The 15,113-nt window shown below is 32.1% G+C and overlaps 2 protein-coding genes across 3 annotated transcripts in view; both read right to left on the bottom strand.

Moving 5' to 3' along the window:
* LOC108906691 overlaps window positions 1-4,460 on the bottom strand; it is a 12,625-nt gene extending 8,165 nt beyond the window's left edge. Inside the window, exon 1 of the mRNA XM_023457372.1 lies at window positions 4,355-4,460. Within this exon, the coding sequence (XP_023313140.1) occupies window positions 4,355-4,406 (52 nt within the window). The 5' untranslated portion in view covers window positions 4,407-4,460. The remainder of the gene's footprint in view (window positions 1-4,354) is intronic.
* A 1,030-nt stretch (window positions 4,461-5,490) lies between these two features.
* On the bottom strand, window positions 5,491-14,720 carry LOC108906693. 2 transcript variants are annotated; one of them, XM_018710026.1, is made up of 4 exons: window positions 14,375-14,720; window positions 10,195-10,545; window positions 9,716-10,066; window positions 5,491-5,752 (listed from the first exon to the last, which is right to left on the bottom strand). In XM_018710026.1, the coding sequence occupies exons 1-4, from the start codon at window positions 14,668-14,670 to the stop codon at window positions 5,518-5,520; spliced, it is 1,233 nt and encodes a 410-aa protein (XP_018565542.1). In that variant the 5' UTR covers window positions 14,671-14,720; the 3' UTR covers window positions 5,491-5,517. The 2 variants fall into 2 exon arrangements, with proteins under 2 accessions (XP_018565542.1, XP_018565543.1); XM_018710027.2 differs by lacking the exon at window positions 14,375-14,720 and adding an exon at window positions 10,595-10,858.
* Window positions 14,721-15,113: the final 393 nt, after the last annotated feature.

Raw genomic sequence — 15,113 nt, 5'->3', positions numbered from 1 at the left:
AAAAAAAATAATTAAACCCCATCCCTAACGTTCTTTTTCTTTGGGAAGATAATAAACAAAACTTAAACTCACCTTTTTAAAAGAGATTTGTAGGACTAAGAAGAAAAAGTATGTACAAAAAAAACTGGAGCTTGGCTGCAGATGTTAGTTACACAATCGGATGTCTTGAAGAGGCTGAGTTCGATTTCTCGGGATACTATCGGTAGACATCGAGGCCTGAATGGCGTGGATTTTTCGTGTGCAATTTTCAGATCCCCAGATGTAGGAAGATTGGTGGTTTATAACCCGCACACCTTATCCCATCGCCTACTAAAATTCAACTCTCTGCTCGATTCTCTGAGAACTCGAAGGTTCTGGTACCACGGAAGTACTTTGATTTGGTGGGGGTAACATTTCCGGAATAAACGATTGATGAACTCGGCAACCAGAAATACAAATACAGATGGTAGACATATGTGACACTCAATACCTGATGAATGGGACTGTTAAATAAGAAGATTTATTTGATGGTAAGTATTTGGTAGTTAGTAATTAGTAATTAACCTTTTTTCTTTTTGAAGGTAACTTGGTAAGTTACTGTAAACCGAAGAAATATATGGATTCATATAAATTGTGAACCAGTTTTAAACAAATGCACCTACGTCATCTTTTATTTAAAGTTGTGGTATTCTAATGTAGATAATATATATATTTTTATATTGTTATTACCGTTACCTGTATAAGTATTTTCCATTAAATTTTACAATATCACTTATCAAGTATTTTAATTTTTCTGCTACCTTAGTACATTGTAATTGTAAAATTAGTTATTCATAAAGTAATTAATATGATTTTACAAATTTTAAGTACTTTTCTGGCGGTAGTAATTTTAAATGCTACACCGCATAGAAAAATTTTCATTTCTAGTGATATTTGAAAGCCAAAAAGCCAAAAATCTCCGTGGATATACGATTCACCCAAATATGGCTTTTTGAAACAGATACCGTCTGGACTAATATTCTTACCTACACCTATACCTGTATTTTTAAGTGTATAAATAGAGAGTGTATAAGAGATATACATCAAGTCTTATTGAAATGCATTTTTCACACAACATATTTATTATAAACATAGAATGACTTGGAATACCTAAATACGTTTTCGGATTTTTCTCAATGACGTAAATGGTTTGCTTTTCTACATTTTCTTTTGCGTTCATTTTTGTACAAACGTACCCAACGTAATAGACTCGGTACTTGTGGATGTATGCGACGACGTGTATGTGCCAGTAGTAGGTACTTTGACTAGTATTTGAAGCTACTCAGAACCACCCTCGTTTTTCTTTGATTGCCCGTCTAGGGGGTTGTAAAATATTATTATTTAAATAAATTGCTTATAGGTCCCCCTCGTATTTCGAAATTTTTGCGGACGGGAACGTTTAGATGGGGTAGAATTTTTTTTGTCGGCATAAATTTGAAAATTCTGCTCTAATTGTTCAAATAATAATATTTACCCCTAGACGGGCAACCAAAGAAAAACGAGAGTGGTTCTTAACTGCGTATAGGTCCCTCTCGCCGACGTATTTTGTATTTTTTGTGAACACGAACATTTAGATGGGGTAGAATTTTTTTTCCGGCATAAAGTTGGAAATTGTGCTCTAAATGATCAAATAATAATATTTTACAACCCCCTAGACGTACAACCAAAGAAAAACGAAGGTGGTTGTGAGTTGCTTGGGAAACCGTGGATAACAACCTTTCATTTTTCGGTAATGAAATTAATATTTTATTCGGAGTCGATCCTGAGGTACTTTTGCAGCATGGAACTATACAATATTTGTACAATCCTCGGTTTCGACCCATTTAGACACAAAAACAATGATTAACGAAACTGCCAAGCGAACCACACACCGTATGTATTAACACAGAATGGGATGAGAGCGAGCGCGAGCGGAGTGCTCTGCAAGTCGCTCGTACCGGTATTATGACGTCAGGCACGTTGCTCTACGTTTTTCCGCGCTCTGTTTTCATTAATTTATTTCACACATTTCTCGTTGAAACAAAAAAATTGATTTTTGGCGTACTATATAAATAGTGAAAATAGTGTAGAATAATATGTACCGTATCCGCACGCTCAAAAAGGCAGGCGATATTGTTTTAAAAAATATATATTATTTTATCTTATCATAGATCCCGAGAAAAGTACGACGAAGTACAAAGTACGTTTTAGTACATGTAATAAAACACTAAAAAATATATAAATTAAGGGCCTATTTAATTTTGCAACTAAAGAAATTTTTTAAATAATTTCCCTTCGCTATAAAAATGCTATTTTTGAAAAAAACCAATGGCACTCGATAGCTTTCTGTTAAATCTACCCATAAAAAAAGTTGGCGCGACTTCGGATACCGCTGAGATTTGTACAGATCGTTAATTAGTTATTTTGTTTATAAGGCCATAACACGCGAAATAATCCACTTACGGATTCCGGCTTTCGCATAAACTATTTGTCTGCAGTGAGAATCATTGAGTGTTATCCGAAGAAGCCTCTGATAACATCGCCATTTATTATAGTTTATTTAAAATGGCATAATTGGCGGTTTTTGCAAGTAACTTTTGATTGAATTGATATTTTTTGGCGCTCGAGAAGTCGTTTTATAGGCGAACAAAAAATATTTTACCATTACGGAAAAACGCGAATTTCTGCTAAAACGGCATGTTTACTGACGCTTGATTATTTATTTAACAAATTAGTTGCAACATTCCATTGTTTATTGTATATCTCAAAAAATTCAATAAAAAAAAAACTAATTGCGCCAATCGAAAGAACGGGAAATTTTACATGAAAAATGTATATAAAGTTATTTTCTAAAATGAAAAGTTTATGTTGTAGAATTTTTTTTAAATCGTACGAAAATGTAAAGCGTTGACACTTGCGCGCAGGACTCGAGCAACGCGCGGCCTCGCGCGCTGTCTACTATTTTTTTTATAAATTTTGATCTATTGGATCAAATTAAGTCCACAAAAATTTAAATGAAAGAGGAATCTTGTAGGTAACAAATTATCATAATTTTAAAATCGAAAAAATATTTACAGGAATAGTGTGTAAATAAATTTACGTAACGGTATCCAAATTTCTTTAAAATTTAACTAGTTGATTTCATTTTATACTTGCTCAATGATCTGAAAAATCCTAAAAATATCAATATGACTAAAATTGCTTTAAAAATGTAATTTTTAAATAAATTTAAAAAGTCGGCCATATTGGAACAGCCATTTTGAATTTTCATTTTCTGATATAATATTCTTGTTCAGAGACCTCAAAAACCACTATAATGTCAATTTAACTAAATTTACTTTGAAATTTGTAATTTTTAAATTAATTGTTTAAAAAAGGCGGCCATATTGGATCAGTCATTTTGAATTTTTATTTTCTGATATAATATTCTTCTTCATCGACTTCGAAAACCTCTATATCAATTTGATTGAAATTGCTTTGAAAATTGTCATTTTTTAATAAATTGTTTAAAAAATGTCGGCCATATTGCCATTTTGAATTTTTATTTTTTACCATTATATTCTTATTCAGTGACCTCGAAAACCCCTATAGTATCAATTTGATTAGTTGGTTTGAAAAACCATTTTTTATTGTTTAAACAAATAAATAACAATTAGTGTATAAATATGTTTTTCTATGGACCATTTCAAGGCGATTGCAAAAGGTTTTATGAAAATATATTGGTCTTTGGATTGACCGTCTTTTCCATAAATTTCATCAACATCTATCGATTTTTGCAATAATAATGCGAAATTCTCAAAAAAATTATTTTATCGTGTTTAACCTTTATTTTGCAATTAACAAATTGATGAAATATGACTTTAGACACCTTAAATTGTACGTAATTTAATTGCCAACAACATATAATGACTAATTTTCCGATAGGTCGTCTAGATTTTCGAGGGCAGTAATAATAATAATAATAATAATAATAATAATAATAATAATAATAATAATAATTTTTTCACGATCAAACTCTAATTCGACTGGAGTAATAACAAACTAGCGGTAAAAAGAAAACCCAATTTGTTTGATTTAATTCTCACGCTGAATGCAATTAACCTACCATTTCATATATTAGATAAAACATTTCGTTCCTTCTGGAATGAATAAAATCCCTAATGAACATCATAAAGTCGGACCAGGTTAGGAATAGATTACTTGAATTATGCAAATATTACATTAGATGTGGCCCCAAACGATTTTATTTAAATAGAGAGGGAAATACACAACATTGTACTAATAAATAAATATTAAATATCACATCGTGCTCTTTTATACATTACTTCAATTTAAAAATTATTTAAAAATAACATACCACATATTAAAACTATTTTTATTAACACAAAAATCACTACTTTTATAATCATTTCTCAATAGCTATCGGCCAACGTAACTTACATTTGTGAAATTGATAGTGTGTTGATATTTCTATTTATACTACTTAATAAAGAAGTTTTCTGATAACCTTTCCATCGCTGTACTTCCCTAATGCGCAGACATTTTTATTCTTGCGGCAGTCTCAAACAGTTTAAGACTTTCAGAAAAATCAGATATACTCGACCACTTAAGTTGTCACGTACTTTCAACATGTCTAAGATCACGAACCAATTGGTCAAATATCTCTGATAGTTTCATATCAATTTTGCAGAAACAGACAAATGATAGTTGGACAATAAAAATTTGACCCTTGTGGTATTCCCGAAGTTGAAACGACAGTGTGATGTAAAATTATTGCATACGACGTACAGGGTGATTCACTATATTTTGTCCCATCCATTAACTTTTTTGTTTTTAGAGTTATAAAAAAATGTAAAATACAAAAGTAGCACGATTTTTTCGAAAATGATAGTAGAAATTATAGTGTCATTTAATAGGTTTATATAGTTTTATGATGGTGTCTTATTAACAAAGTACGATTTGGGAATCGACAACTTTTTAAATAATGGGAACATAAAAAAATATTATATAGGAAAAATATTTAAAATTAAGGGATCTTTATCGTGACATCTGGAAAAATTTCTGTGTTTTGACCCTACCTTTCAGTAAAAGTAATCAGAAATGCAATAGTTTTTAAAATAATTTATTTTTCTCAGCCGTTTTCTCATTTCTCCAGTTAAATCGATCACCCTGTACTGTACATTGCGCTGCTCGGAATATTTTAAAAAATATTGATGATGTGTTTAGAGAGTTTAGTGTCAAATTCTCATATTTTACATAAAACTGTATACTTTTGCAAACCTGGATCCTATAATTAAACTCAGTTATTTCAGAGATATTTATCTCGTGGTATTTTATAAACCAAATCAGGTGTCAAGGTCTGCAAGAACCTTTATTCTTTCTCTGTTGGAAAACATTATTAGCAAACATGATTAGCTAAAATATGTTTACGGCAGTGTGTACCAATCGTAAAGTAGTACTCGAACACATAAAAAAACAAAACGCATAGTCTAACTTCTTTTATTTTCAAAATATGTAACCCTAAGAGGAACGTGGTTCAATCATATTATATTTCATACACCTCTCTTCCATTTCTTCTTCAACCCAAAGTGAACTGTTAATTTTGTTGTTCTGCCTATATTGTATTGACATAATTTTACCGTCTTTGTTCACCAGGAATGCGTCAGTATCGTTAATTTTAATCCAAATATCACTATTTGTATTCAGTTCCCATATTTCATGATTTGTGCCATTTTTAACGTATATTAAAAGTCCCCTAAAAACAATTAAATTATATAAATATATGTTAACGGCAAGGAAAAACAAATATACAGGCTATTATAAATTCGCTTCTCACTACAGGTATCTCGGAAATGGTGAGAGATATGAAGTAGCTTAAATGGGGGCAAAGTGGCATAATCAGTGGACCAACGTTATGGCTCTAAAAGATCAACAAATCAATCAATTAGTTTTCGAAATACCGAAATTTTGGTAATCCGTTCTTGTTTCATTTCTGCCTTGTTTGAGGTGATATTGAAAAAAGAAAACACTTTCTCAAGGCAACTTTTTTCCCTCTGTCGAATGGCATAATCAATTTTTATATGTAACGTTTCGTCTGTCATTTTTTTAAATACGACCCTGGAAATTTTATTAAATTTTTTTGCAAGCCTTCATCGCTGAAAGTACTTATTATTAGGTTTAAGTTGACGATATTGTTCGTAATGTTTATTAATGATATAATTGCAAATGTTAACTGGGTACACTGTTTGCTATATGCTGATGATCTAAAATTATTTACAGAAATTACATCTGAATCTGATTGTGCCCTACTTCAAGAAGCAATAACTGTGATAGATGTTTGATACAACCAAAATAAATTACCTCTAAATGCAGATAAATGTAATGTAATGTCTTTCACACGCAAAATTATCTATGTACATTATATATGCATAAGATATATTGGTGTTGTTTTCGATGCTAAATTAAATTTTATAAAACACATTGAGATAGTTGCATCATCTGCTTATAAATCTTTAGATATTATATGTTCTTCTCAAGGATTCCGCAGCATACATACTATGAAATTACTTTATGAATCTTTTGTTAGGTCAAAATTGGAATATTCATCAATTGTCTGGAGTCCTCTTTATAGTGCACACATTGAAACTGGAAAAAGTTTAAATTTTTAAAATTTGTCGCATTTAAGTTTGACGGAATATATCCTGAAAGAGGATATCCACATAATGCCCTACTTGATCGTTTTCATTGTAATTAGTTGAAAACACGTAGAATCACATATCAAATTGTCTTTTTAGATGAAATACTAAACAACTTAATTGATTGCACCTGGTTACTGAACAAAATTCAGATCAAAGTTCCTAGGCTTGCTTCTCGTGAAAATGATATATTTAAATTACCCACTGTAAGAACTAACGTTATGAAAACATCTCCTTTATATCAGATGATTGTCAACTATTACAATGTTGAGGACAGGTTTGATATATTTTTTGCACTATTAGTGAAATTAAAAAGCGGACTCTTTACTGTTAATTTATAGTTTTAATACTTTATTTTTGTCTTTACTATTTTATTGATTCGTGTCTATCTATATATTTATGTAAGTGTAGGTGTGTGTATAAGTATTGACTAAGAGTCGGATAGGAACATTTTCCTAATCATTTTAGGCACCGTAAGAGTCTATGACTTAAATAGTACAACCTAAAAGAAAACATTTAAGCACTATGCCGTCAATTCTCCGTGGCACATGGGTTGTCAGCGGAAAATCAAACTTTCCAATTTTGGGCCGGGTAGATTAATTAAATAGAATTGACGGCATTTCGAGCCAAGGTAGATATTAGAGAAATAAGACATAAAAACCATATGCGTACAAAAATAACGTTCTGGAAAGAAAAAAAATCATTTTCCAAATATTTTCACTAATGTAAAAATCATTGTAAAAACTATACCTCAAGTCATTATGTCGTACATTTATGGCACATGAGGTCACAGTAGGTAAATGAATTTTCCACTCAAGGGGTGGATATTTTAGTGAAAAGTTCCTGTACGGCATTTGTGCCCATATCGAATTCATTAAAAATTAACTATTAAAAAAATATTGCCGTATAAATATCGTGGCACTAAAGGGAAAAAATGGCCCCAAAAAAAAAACGTTTGCATATAACTGAATTTTTTTTTTCCATGCAAAAGTTTTTAATATGTGTACGCACATCTACAATTCAATGTTTGTTTTGCCAAAATTTATTTTTTATTTTTCAATTATGCCGTATATATTTTGAATCCAATACAATAAATAAAATAAAATTGTTTGATGTAGAATAATATGAAATTGTAAAATGAATAATAATTTTTATCATAATTTTCTTTGAAAAATAATTTGATAAAAAAAATAATTAATCAAACATGAAAATGGTGCATTCTGTAAAGGTTGCTAATGATGGTGATCACGATAAAGATTTCGGAAGTGAACACGAAAGTGGAGTTGAGGAGGACGAGGATTAAGTTTTCATATTGCATTAAAATCAACAAAAACAAAATAAAAAAAAGATCATTAAATGTCATTAAGATCAACAAGATTTAATTAACTTTTCATTTCATTATTTTAGTAGTCTATTTTATAAAATAATTTTCTAAAAATAATTTTTTTTTGTAAAAAGTAAAACATATAAACGTTATTAATACTTCTTTCAAATATCAAATATTTAATTTTTTGGTAATTATTATAAATTTTTTGCATTGAAAAAGATAAATTCTAAAACATATATTGATTAACAATTTATATCGTATTCGATGCAAAGTAGAGCAAAAAGTTGTTGGTCTTTTATCAAAGGAAAATCGTGTCATCATTTTTAGGAGGCGTAAGATAAACCATTTCAAATTTAAAATGATATTGAATGTTAAATCTGAAATACCGCTGCATACGCACTGTGTTCTGGTACTAGCTGTAGTCGCCCAGGTGCATCGAGTGTACGAACTGGTCGGTTATACGTCAAATACTAACCTGGCGAGCTTGATCGTAAAACAGATCCAAAAAAACAAGTAAACAACAGTGGCGCGTACAGAGGTAAAATGTAGTACATATGTGGAAATTAAAAAACAAACTGGATTTATAATAAATTACATTTGAAATAAATAGTTTATGAGAACACAGGAATTTTTGTAGGAACAAGGATGCCAGACGTGAACTGATTCCTTCGTCCTGTATAAAGAAATGATTCAATTTCTAAAACCCTTAAAAGCGTATGGCATTGGATCCCTTGACAATGATTTATTACTTTGCATCGAATATGATCCTACTATACTTTTATATTTTTATTGGTCTACCTATTTAGAATTTACGAAACACTATCTCTTTTCATTTTATTGTTTATACAATTTATGCATATATTATTTGTATATTCCATGCAAATGTAACGGCAATATAATTTTTTATTACCATTTGATGGTGTTAATGTTATGGGGTAAATGCCGTACAGGAATATATAATTTCATTATGTAGTAAAAATGCCTTGGAAAATCCTACTTATTATGGAAAACCCTGACATTAAAAATAGACGGCATCCACAATTTTGTTAATTTAACCCTTGAATAATTTAAAACAGTAATAAAATTTAAAATATATAGTACAGTAGTAGCTGTCAAATGGATTTTCCAAATTGAAACAATTTGTTTTATTCACGGCCAATTGTTATTTTCTGGTGCCAGTAATTTTGTACGGCACTTTTGTATGAAGACTATAACTTGGAATAACTTGCTTCCGAAATTTATGCCGTTCAGGAAATAATGATTTTTACACAAAGAGAAATGGCGTTAACTTTAAAGCACTCATAATTATGTAATAAATTTCTTTTAGCCAAATATTTTGTACGGCACTTATATTTTTCATTATTTTAGAGCATAAATAAAACTCTGAAATCCGTGCCGTACATTTCTCAATAATTTTTTGGAATGTTAATGTTTGGAGTTAATGTCTAAATTTGAGATGAAAAGTAAAGGAACATTAAAGTATTTTTTAGGTTTAGAAATAGATTATAGAAGAAATGAAGGGATAATGAGAATAAGTTAAAGAAGAAGTAGAAGTTGCTATGGTATTTATATAAATAAAAAACAAAAGTTGTTGTAAAATAGAATTGTAAAAGGAAGAGAATAAATGCTATTGTGAATTAGAAAAGGCCTTTATTACAATATAACATAACAGACCTCGTATCTTACGAGTACTCACCCACTTCCAACGTTGCCAATAAAATCTTCAGATTTATTTTGTGGCTTTAAAATCCACAAATTTGAGTCTCTATTGTCGCCCTTTCCGCCGTTAATAACTGCTTCTGCTTCCTCCAAGATCTCTCCTGCTTGATTATTCTTATCTACTGGTATATTTGTTATATGTCCCATATGTTCGATAAACAACCATTTGTCATTTTCATTACTTGAATTATCGGAGAAACACAAATATTTGTCACCGACTTGTGCCTCAAATATTCTAGGGTTCTCGATTTCAATCCGAGTAGCACTGCGGGTATTAAATTTCCATATGTCGTAAATTTTACCATTTAGTGGACAGCCTATATTTTCACTGAAAAATAAGTACCTATGTAAAGTGAACAGATATATTGCAGGTAACGAATTTACCATAAATTGTTTTGTGAAGCGTTGGCGATAATGAAATTGATTTTTAATAGGACATAAATGAAAGCAGCTTACCCACTTGCAACGTTGGTAATGGAGTATCCAGAATTGTTTCGCGGCGTTATCGTCCACAGTTGTTCGTCTCTATTTTGCCACTTTTCCAGTGTATAGTTACCGCTTATTACTTGCCATACCATTCCGGTTTTTTCATTTTCTATTATGTATCTCATATTTAGTTTCTTAGACTGTTCGATAAACAACCATTTGTCATTTTTATTACTTGAATTATCGTAGAAACACAAATATCTGTTACCGACTTGCGCCTCAAATATTCTAGGGTTCTCGATTTCAATCCGAGTAGCAGTGTAGGTATTAAACTTCCATGTGCCGTAAATTTGATCATTTAATGGACAGCCTACATTTTCACTGAAAAATATGTATGTAGAGTGAACAGATATATTGCAGGTATATTTACCATAAACTGATTTTGCGAAGCATTAGCTATAACATATATGGGCAACCCCGGCCCCCGGGCCGGATCCGGCACTCCACCAGCTTAAATCCGGCCCGCGAGAGATTCAGAAAATTCAAATAACGATATCAATACAAATCGATAAATAATATTATTAAGCGTACGCAGTGGAACCCTACAAATCGAGTCCGAAATAGTCGTTAGAAAGAGACAAACAGATAAACATTCGGGAAGCCGTCCGATGCACTTGAAGCACTCTCGTACAGAGAGTACAAACCTCTCGTGTACTAGAGCTGGGTCGCTCATGAACGACTCGCACGAATGTGCCGGCACTGGCACATAATCTTGTGCCGTGAACGAACGACTCGCAACGAAGGAACTAATCGTTCATCGTTCATACCGGCACCTAATCTGTTACCGGCACTGAGCGAGCACTGAACATTGAACGAGCTGAGAGTCGAGCTCGATTGTTCCACTCCAGCTCCAGGCTCCAGAGTCAGAGGTAGAGGTCTTTAATATCTCATGAGCCGCGAAATGCGCGAAAGGCGTGGCGTATCCCCATAATTCTTCTAATAAGCACGTTGTGAAAACATTGACTCAGAACTAGACCATGTGCATCATTACAAGTAGAAATGAACTAAGGCGCTCGGGCATCAATAAAGTCAACTGGCGAACGTTCGTTATATATATTTTTATTGTTTAAATTAAAATAATAAAGAATAGGGCATTTTATTATGATATTTGTAATCGGATCAAATCGGCTTGTTTACGCTAGAACTCGAGAGAGACGGTGAATAATAGGTGTAATGTTTTTAGGATGTAGAATAATTTAGGCGACGGTCGGAATTATGTTTCTGCGCATATGAAGGTCAAAGCTCATAATATTTTAAAACCTCTCTAAATACCACGACTCACGATTGGACTACAGATGTGTGAATTCTCCATATAACGTTGACTGATTACCACGACAGAAATACAATTTAGGAATAAGTGAGCCGCAAATGTAAAAATAAATGTTTATTATTAGAATACTGTAGAATATTTTAATAGGATGTATAATTGTTTAAAACTGCAATAAATTATTATCAAGATATTAAAAATATAATAAAGTTCATTTCTCCTAGGCATAAATAAACGGAAAAATTATTAAATTAACAAAATAATCTCAAATGCAGTTATAGGTAATAGTTAAAAGAATGTTTGCAAATTATATAGATACCTATTACAAATTATAATTTAAAAATATAATTTGGGAGACTTTTTCACCTTGTAAACTACTTAGTTTAGCAGTAACAATTTGCCCTGCTTTGGAAAAAATCCTCTCACACGGAACAGATGATGCTACGACATGTAATAAATAAGTGTTGTTAAATTATATAGAAAATAATAATAGAGAGAGAAATAGTTGTTTTTTTGGTGGAGTTTTCCTAGTTCTAAAAAAGAACATAAAATCGATTAGCCATCCTTATATATGAAGGCGAAGGAAGGTGTAAAGAATAGGGTCATTTGTAATAAACACGATTTTGTTACTTGTCAAAACATTTTCTGAATAAGTGCCACCTCCCACCAGTTGTGCATATTAGGCATTAGGCACAACCACATCTCGAAAGAGCAGGAGTGAGCAAGAGACGAGTGTTTACTTGAGCAATTGTCAGGATAGTCAACATTCAACATCTTGCACGTGTCGTTCAAATGAACGACTCGGATTGAACGGCACACTTAAATGAGCTGTGCCGCACGTGCCAATACATCCAAAATGAACGAGCGACTCAGCTCTATCTCGTACGATTAAGAGTATTCTAGTTGCTTATTGGGGGTAATATATAAACCGCTCAGCGCGCGTGTCATCCAATTACTTCTTAACAACTGATAAAGTTCGCATCGCATATTCGCGTACGGTCAACAGTCAACAGTATGACGCGGGAAATATTCTAACAAATTATATCAACATGTCTGCATTAAAAAAGCGGAAAGTGGATATAGAATGTCGTCAATTCCAAGACAAATGGACTGAGGAATACTTTTTTATCTTGCACAGTGGTAAACCTATGTGTTTGTTGTGCAATGAAACAATTTCTGTTTCAAAAGAATACAATATGAAGCGGCATTACTCCAGCAAGCATTTCGCTCAATATAATTTACTCACGGGCCAGTTAAGAAAGGGTAAAATTAAAAAACTCATTGCCGATTTAGGGAAACAGCAACAAATGTTCCATTTACAAAAATCGATTCTAGACAGTGTTGTTAAAGCTAGTTTTATAATTAGTTCCAAAATAGCGAAAACATCGAAGTAATTTTCTGAGGGACAGTTTGTTAAAGAGTGGCTAGTAGAAGTTGCAGAATTTTTATGCCCAGAAAAGAAGAAAGAGTTTGAGAAAGTGAGTTTATCGCATAGTACTGTTGTTCGACGTATAGATATGATGACTAGTGATATCAAAAAAACATTGACCGATAGATTGGCTGGTTTTCAAGCATTTTCGATTGCTTTGGATGAGAGTACAGATTTATCTGACACAGCCCAGTTAGCTATTTTTATACGATGATGAAGAATTTGCAGTGACAGAGGAATTACTGGCTTTATCGGAATTCTGAAAGAAAGAGCAACCGCCATGAATGTGCAAGAATGTGATTTAATAATTCTGCATTGCATTATTCACCAACAAAACTTCCAGTCCATTCGACTGAAGAATGTTATGGATGTGGTAGTAAATACCATTAATTTCATTAGAACCCCCCGATCTTAACCATCGCCAGTTTAAAGCATTTTTGGATGAACTCTCTTCAGAGCACGATGATGTAACATATTATTGCGAAGTAAGGTGGCTAAGCAAAGGTAAAATGCTAAAAAGGTTTTATGACCTTAGAAAAGAAATAGCTGATTTTATGGAAATGAAAGAGAAAACATTGCCGCAAATTTGTGATCCAACTTGGCTTTGTGATTTGGCATTCCTGGTAGACATCACAGGACACTTAAACGATCTGAACTTGAAGCTTCAAAAGCAAGGGCAATTCAAAACAAAATTCGCTTGTGGGAAACACAAATGAGAAGTAAAAACTATTTTCATTTTTTAACATTATCCAGTCACGAAAACATTGAATACGGTCGTTATGCTGAACAACTGGAACCACTTTCCGATTTTAAGAATATGGATGGCACTTAATATTTTTACAAATCCTCGTAAGTGTAATGTGGAAGATGCTCCGCTTCACCTACAAATGGAGTTGATCGAGCTTCAAGAAGACTCATATTAGAAGTATAAATTTGATGACGTTGAACTAAGCGATTTTTACAGAACATACCTTTCCGAAGAGAAGTATCCACAGCTGAGAGTTTCCGCACGAAAAATAATTTGCACATTCGGAAGCACCTATAAATGTGAGCAACTTTTTTCAATCATGAAAATTAATAAAAATAAGCATCGTACTCGGCTTACAGATGTTAATTTAGAAAACACTTTGCGCCTATGTATTACTGATATTGACCCAAATATTGATCATCTTGTTTCTCAGCTTCAAACTCAAGTATCTCATTAATTTTCATTTGATTTTTCTATATTTTTTTATTAATTTTCTTTTTGTATGTTTGATTATGCTATTATAATTAATAAATAAAAAATTGTGTGATTTTTGTGGCTTTTTATTCACTACTACCTATGTATTTCTTGCCTACGGCCCGCGACCTGATTAAGTCCCGAAATTACGCCCTCAGCTAAGCAAGGGTTGCCCTTATCTGAGCTACAATGAAATTGATTTTTAATAGAACAATAAATGAAAGCAGCTTACCCACTTGCAACGTTGGTAATGGAATATCCAGATTTGTTTCGCGGCGTTATTGTCCACAATTGTTCGTCCCTATTTTGCCACTTCTCCAGTGTATAGTCACCGCGTATTACTTGCCAAACCATTCCGGTTTTTACATTTTCTATTACGTATCTCATATTAAGTTTCTTAGACTGTTCGATAAACAACCATTTGTCATTTTTATTAGTTGAATTATCGGAGAAACACAAATATTGGTCACCGACTTGTGCCTCAAATATTCTAGGGTCCTCAATTTCAATCCGAGTAGCACTGTGCATATTAAATTTCCATATGCCGTAAATTTTACCATTTAGTGGACAGCCTATATTTTCACTGAAACATAAGTATGTAAAGCGTGCCGTGTAATTTTTTCTTTTGATTATAAAAAGAGGTATTGGGGTTGTTTTATTCTTTATTTATTTTACATTTATTTTTAATCTCAAGAAAATCACAGTATGGTATTAAATTAGGGCGCCACGTAACATACGAGTGTAAGATATCTAGGTGTATTCTGTAAAGTTACGGAAGTCAGAACACTTCATAAAATTAGGGTTTTACTGAGATTCTGATATTTATTAGTCACATATACAGGGTGAGTGAAAATAAGTGAGAAAATTAAAAAAACAAAAATTATTTATTCTAAATCCCAGACTAATGGTTATTCGCTTCAGACAAATATAAAAACATTTTATAAAAAATAATTCATATTAATGAAATCAGA

Source organism: Anoplophora glabripennis, unplaced genomic scaffold (genome assembly GCF_000390285.2).
Source record: "Anoplophora glabripennis isolate ALB-LARVAE unplaced genomic scaffold, Agla_2.0 scaffold64, whole genome shotgun sequence".
In the NCBI taxonomy this organism is placed as follows: domain Eukaryota; kingdom Metazoa; phylum Arthropoda; class Insecta; order Coleoptera; family Cerambycidae; genus Anoplophora; species Anoplophora glabripennis.
Note: the sequence above shows the minus strand (reverse complement) of the source record. Positions and strands in the feature narration are given on the sequence as shown.

What these genes read in the sequence shown, in the direction of transcription:
- LOC108906693 (XM_018710026.1), bottom strand. Translation starts at nt 14,670, where the DNA reads ATGCACAGTGCTACTCGGATTGAAATTGAGGACCCTAGAATATTTGAG. An exon ending in ATTACCAACGTTGCAAGTGG is followed by an intron (nt 10,067 to 10,194) that starts GTAAGCTGCTTT and finishes CTTATTTTTCAG; the next exon opens with TGAAAATATAGGCTGTCCAC. An exon ending in ATTGGCAACGTTGGAAGTGG is followed by an intron (nt 5,753 to 9,715) that starts GTGAGTACTCGT and finishes AATTGTTTTTAG; the next exon opens with GGGACTTTTAATATACGTTA.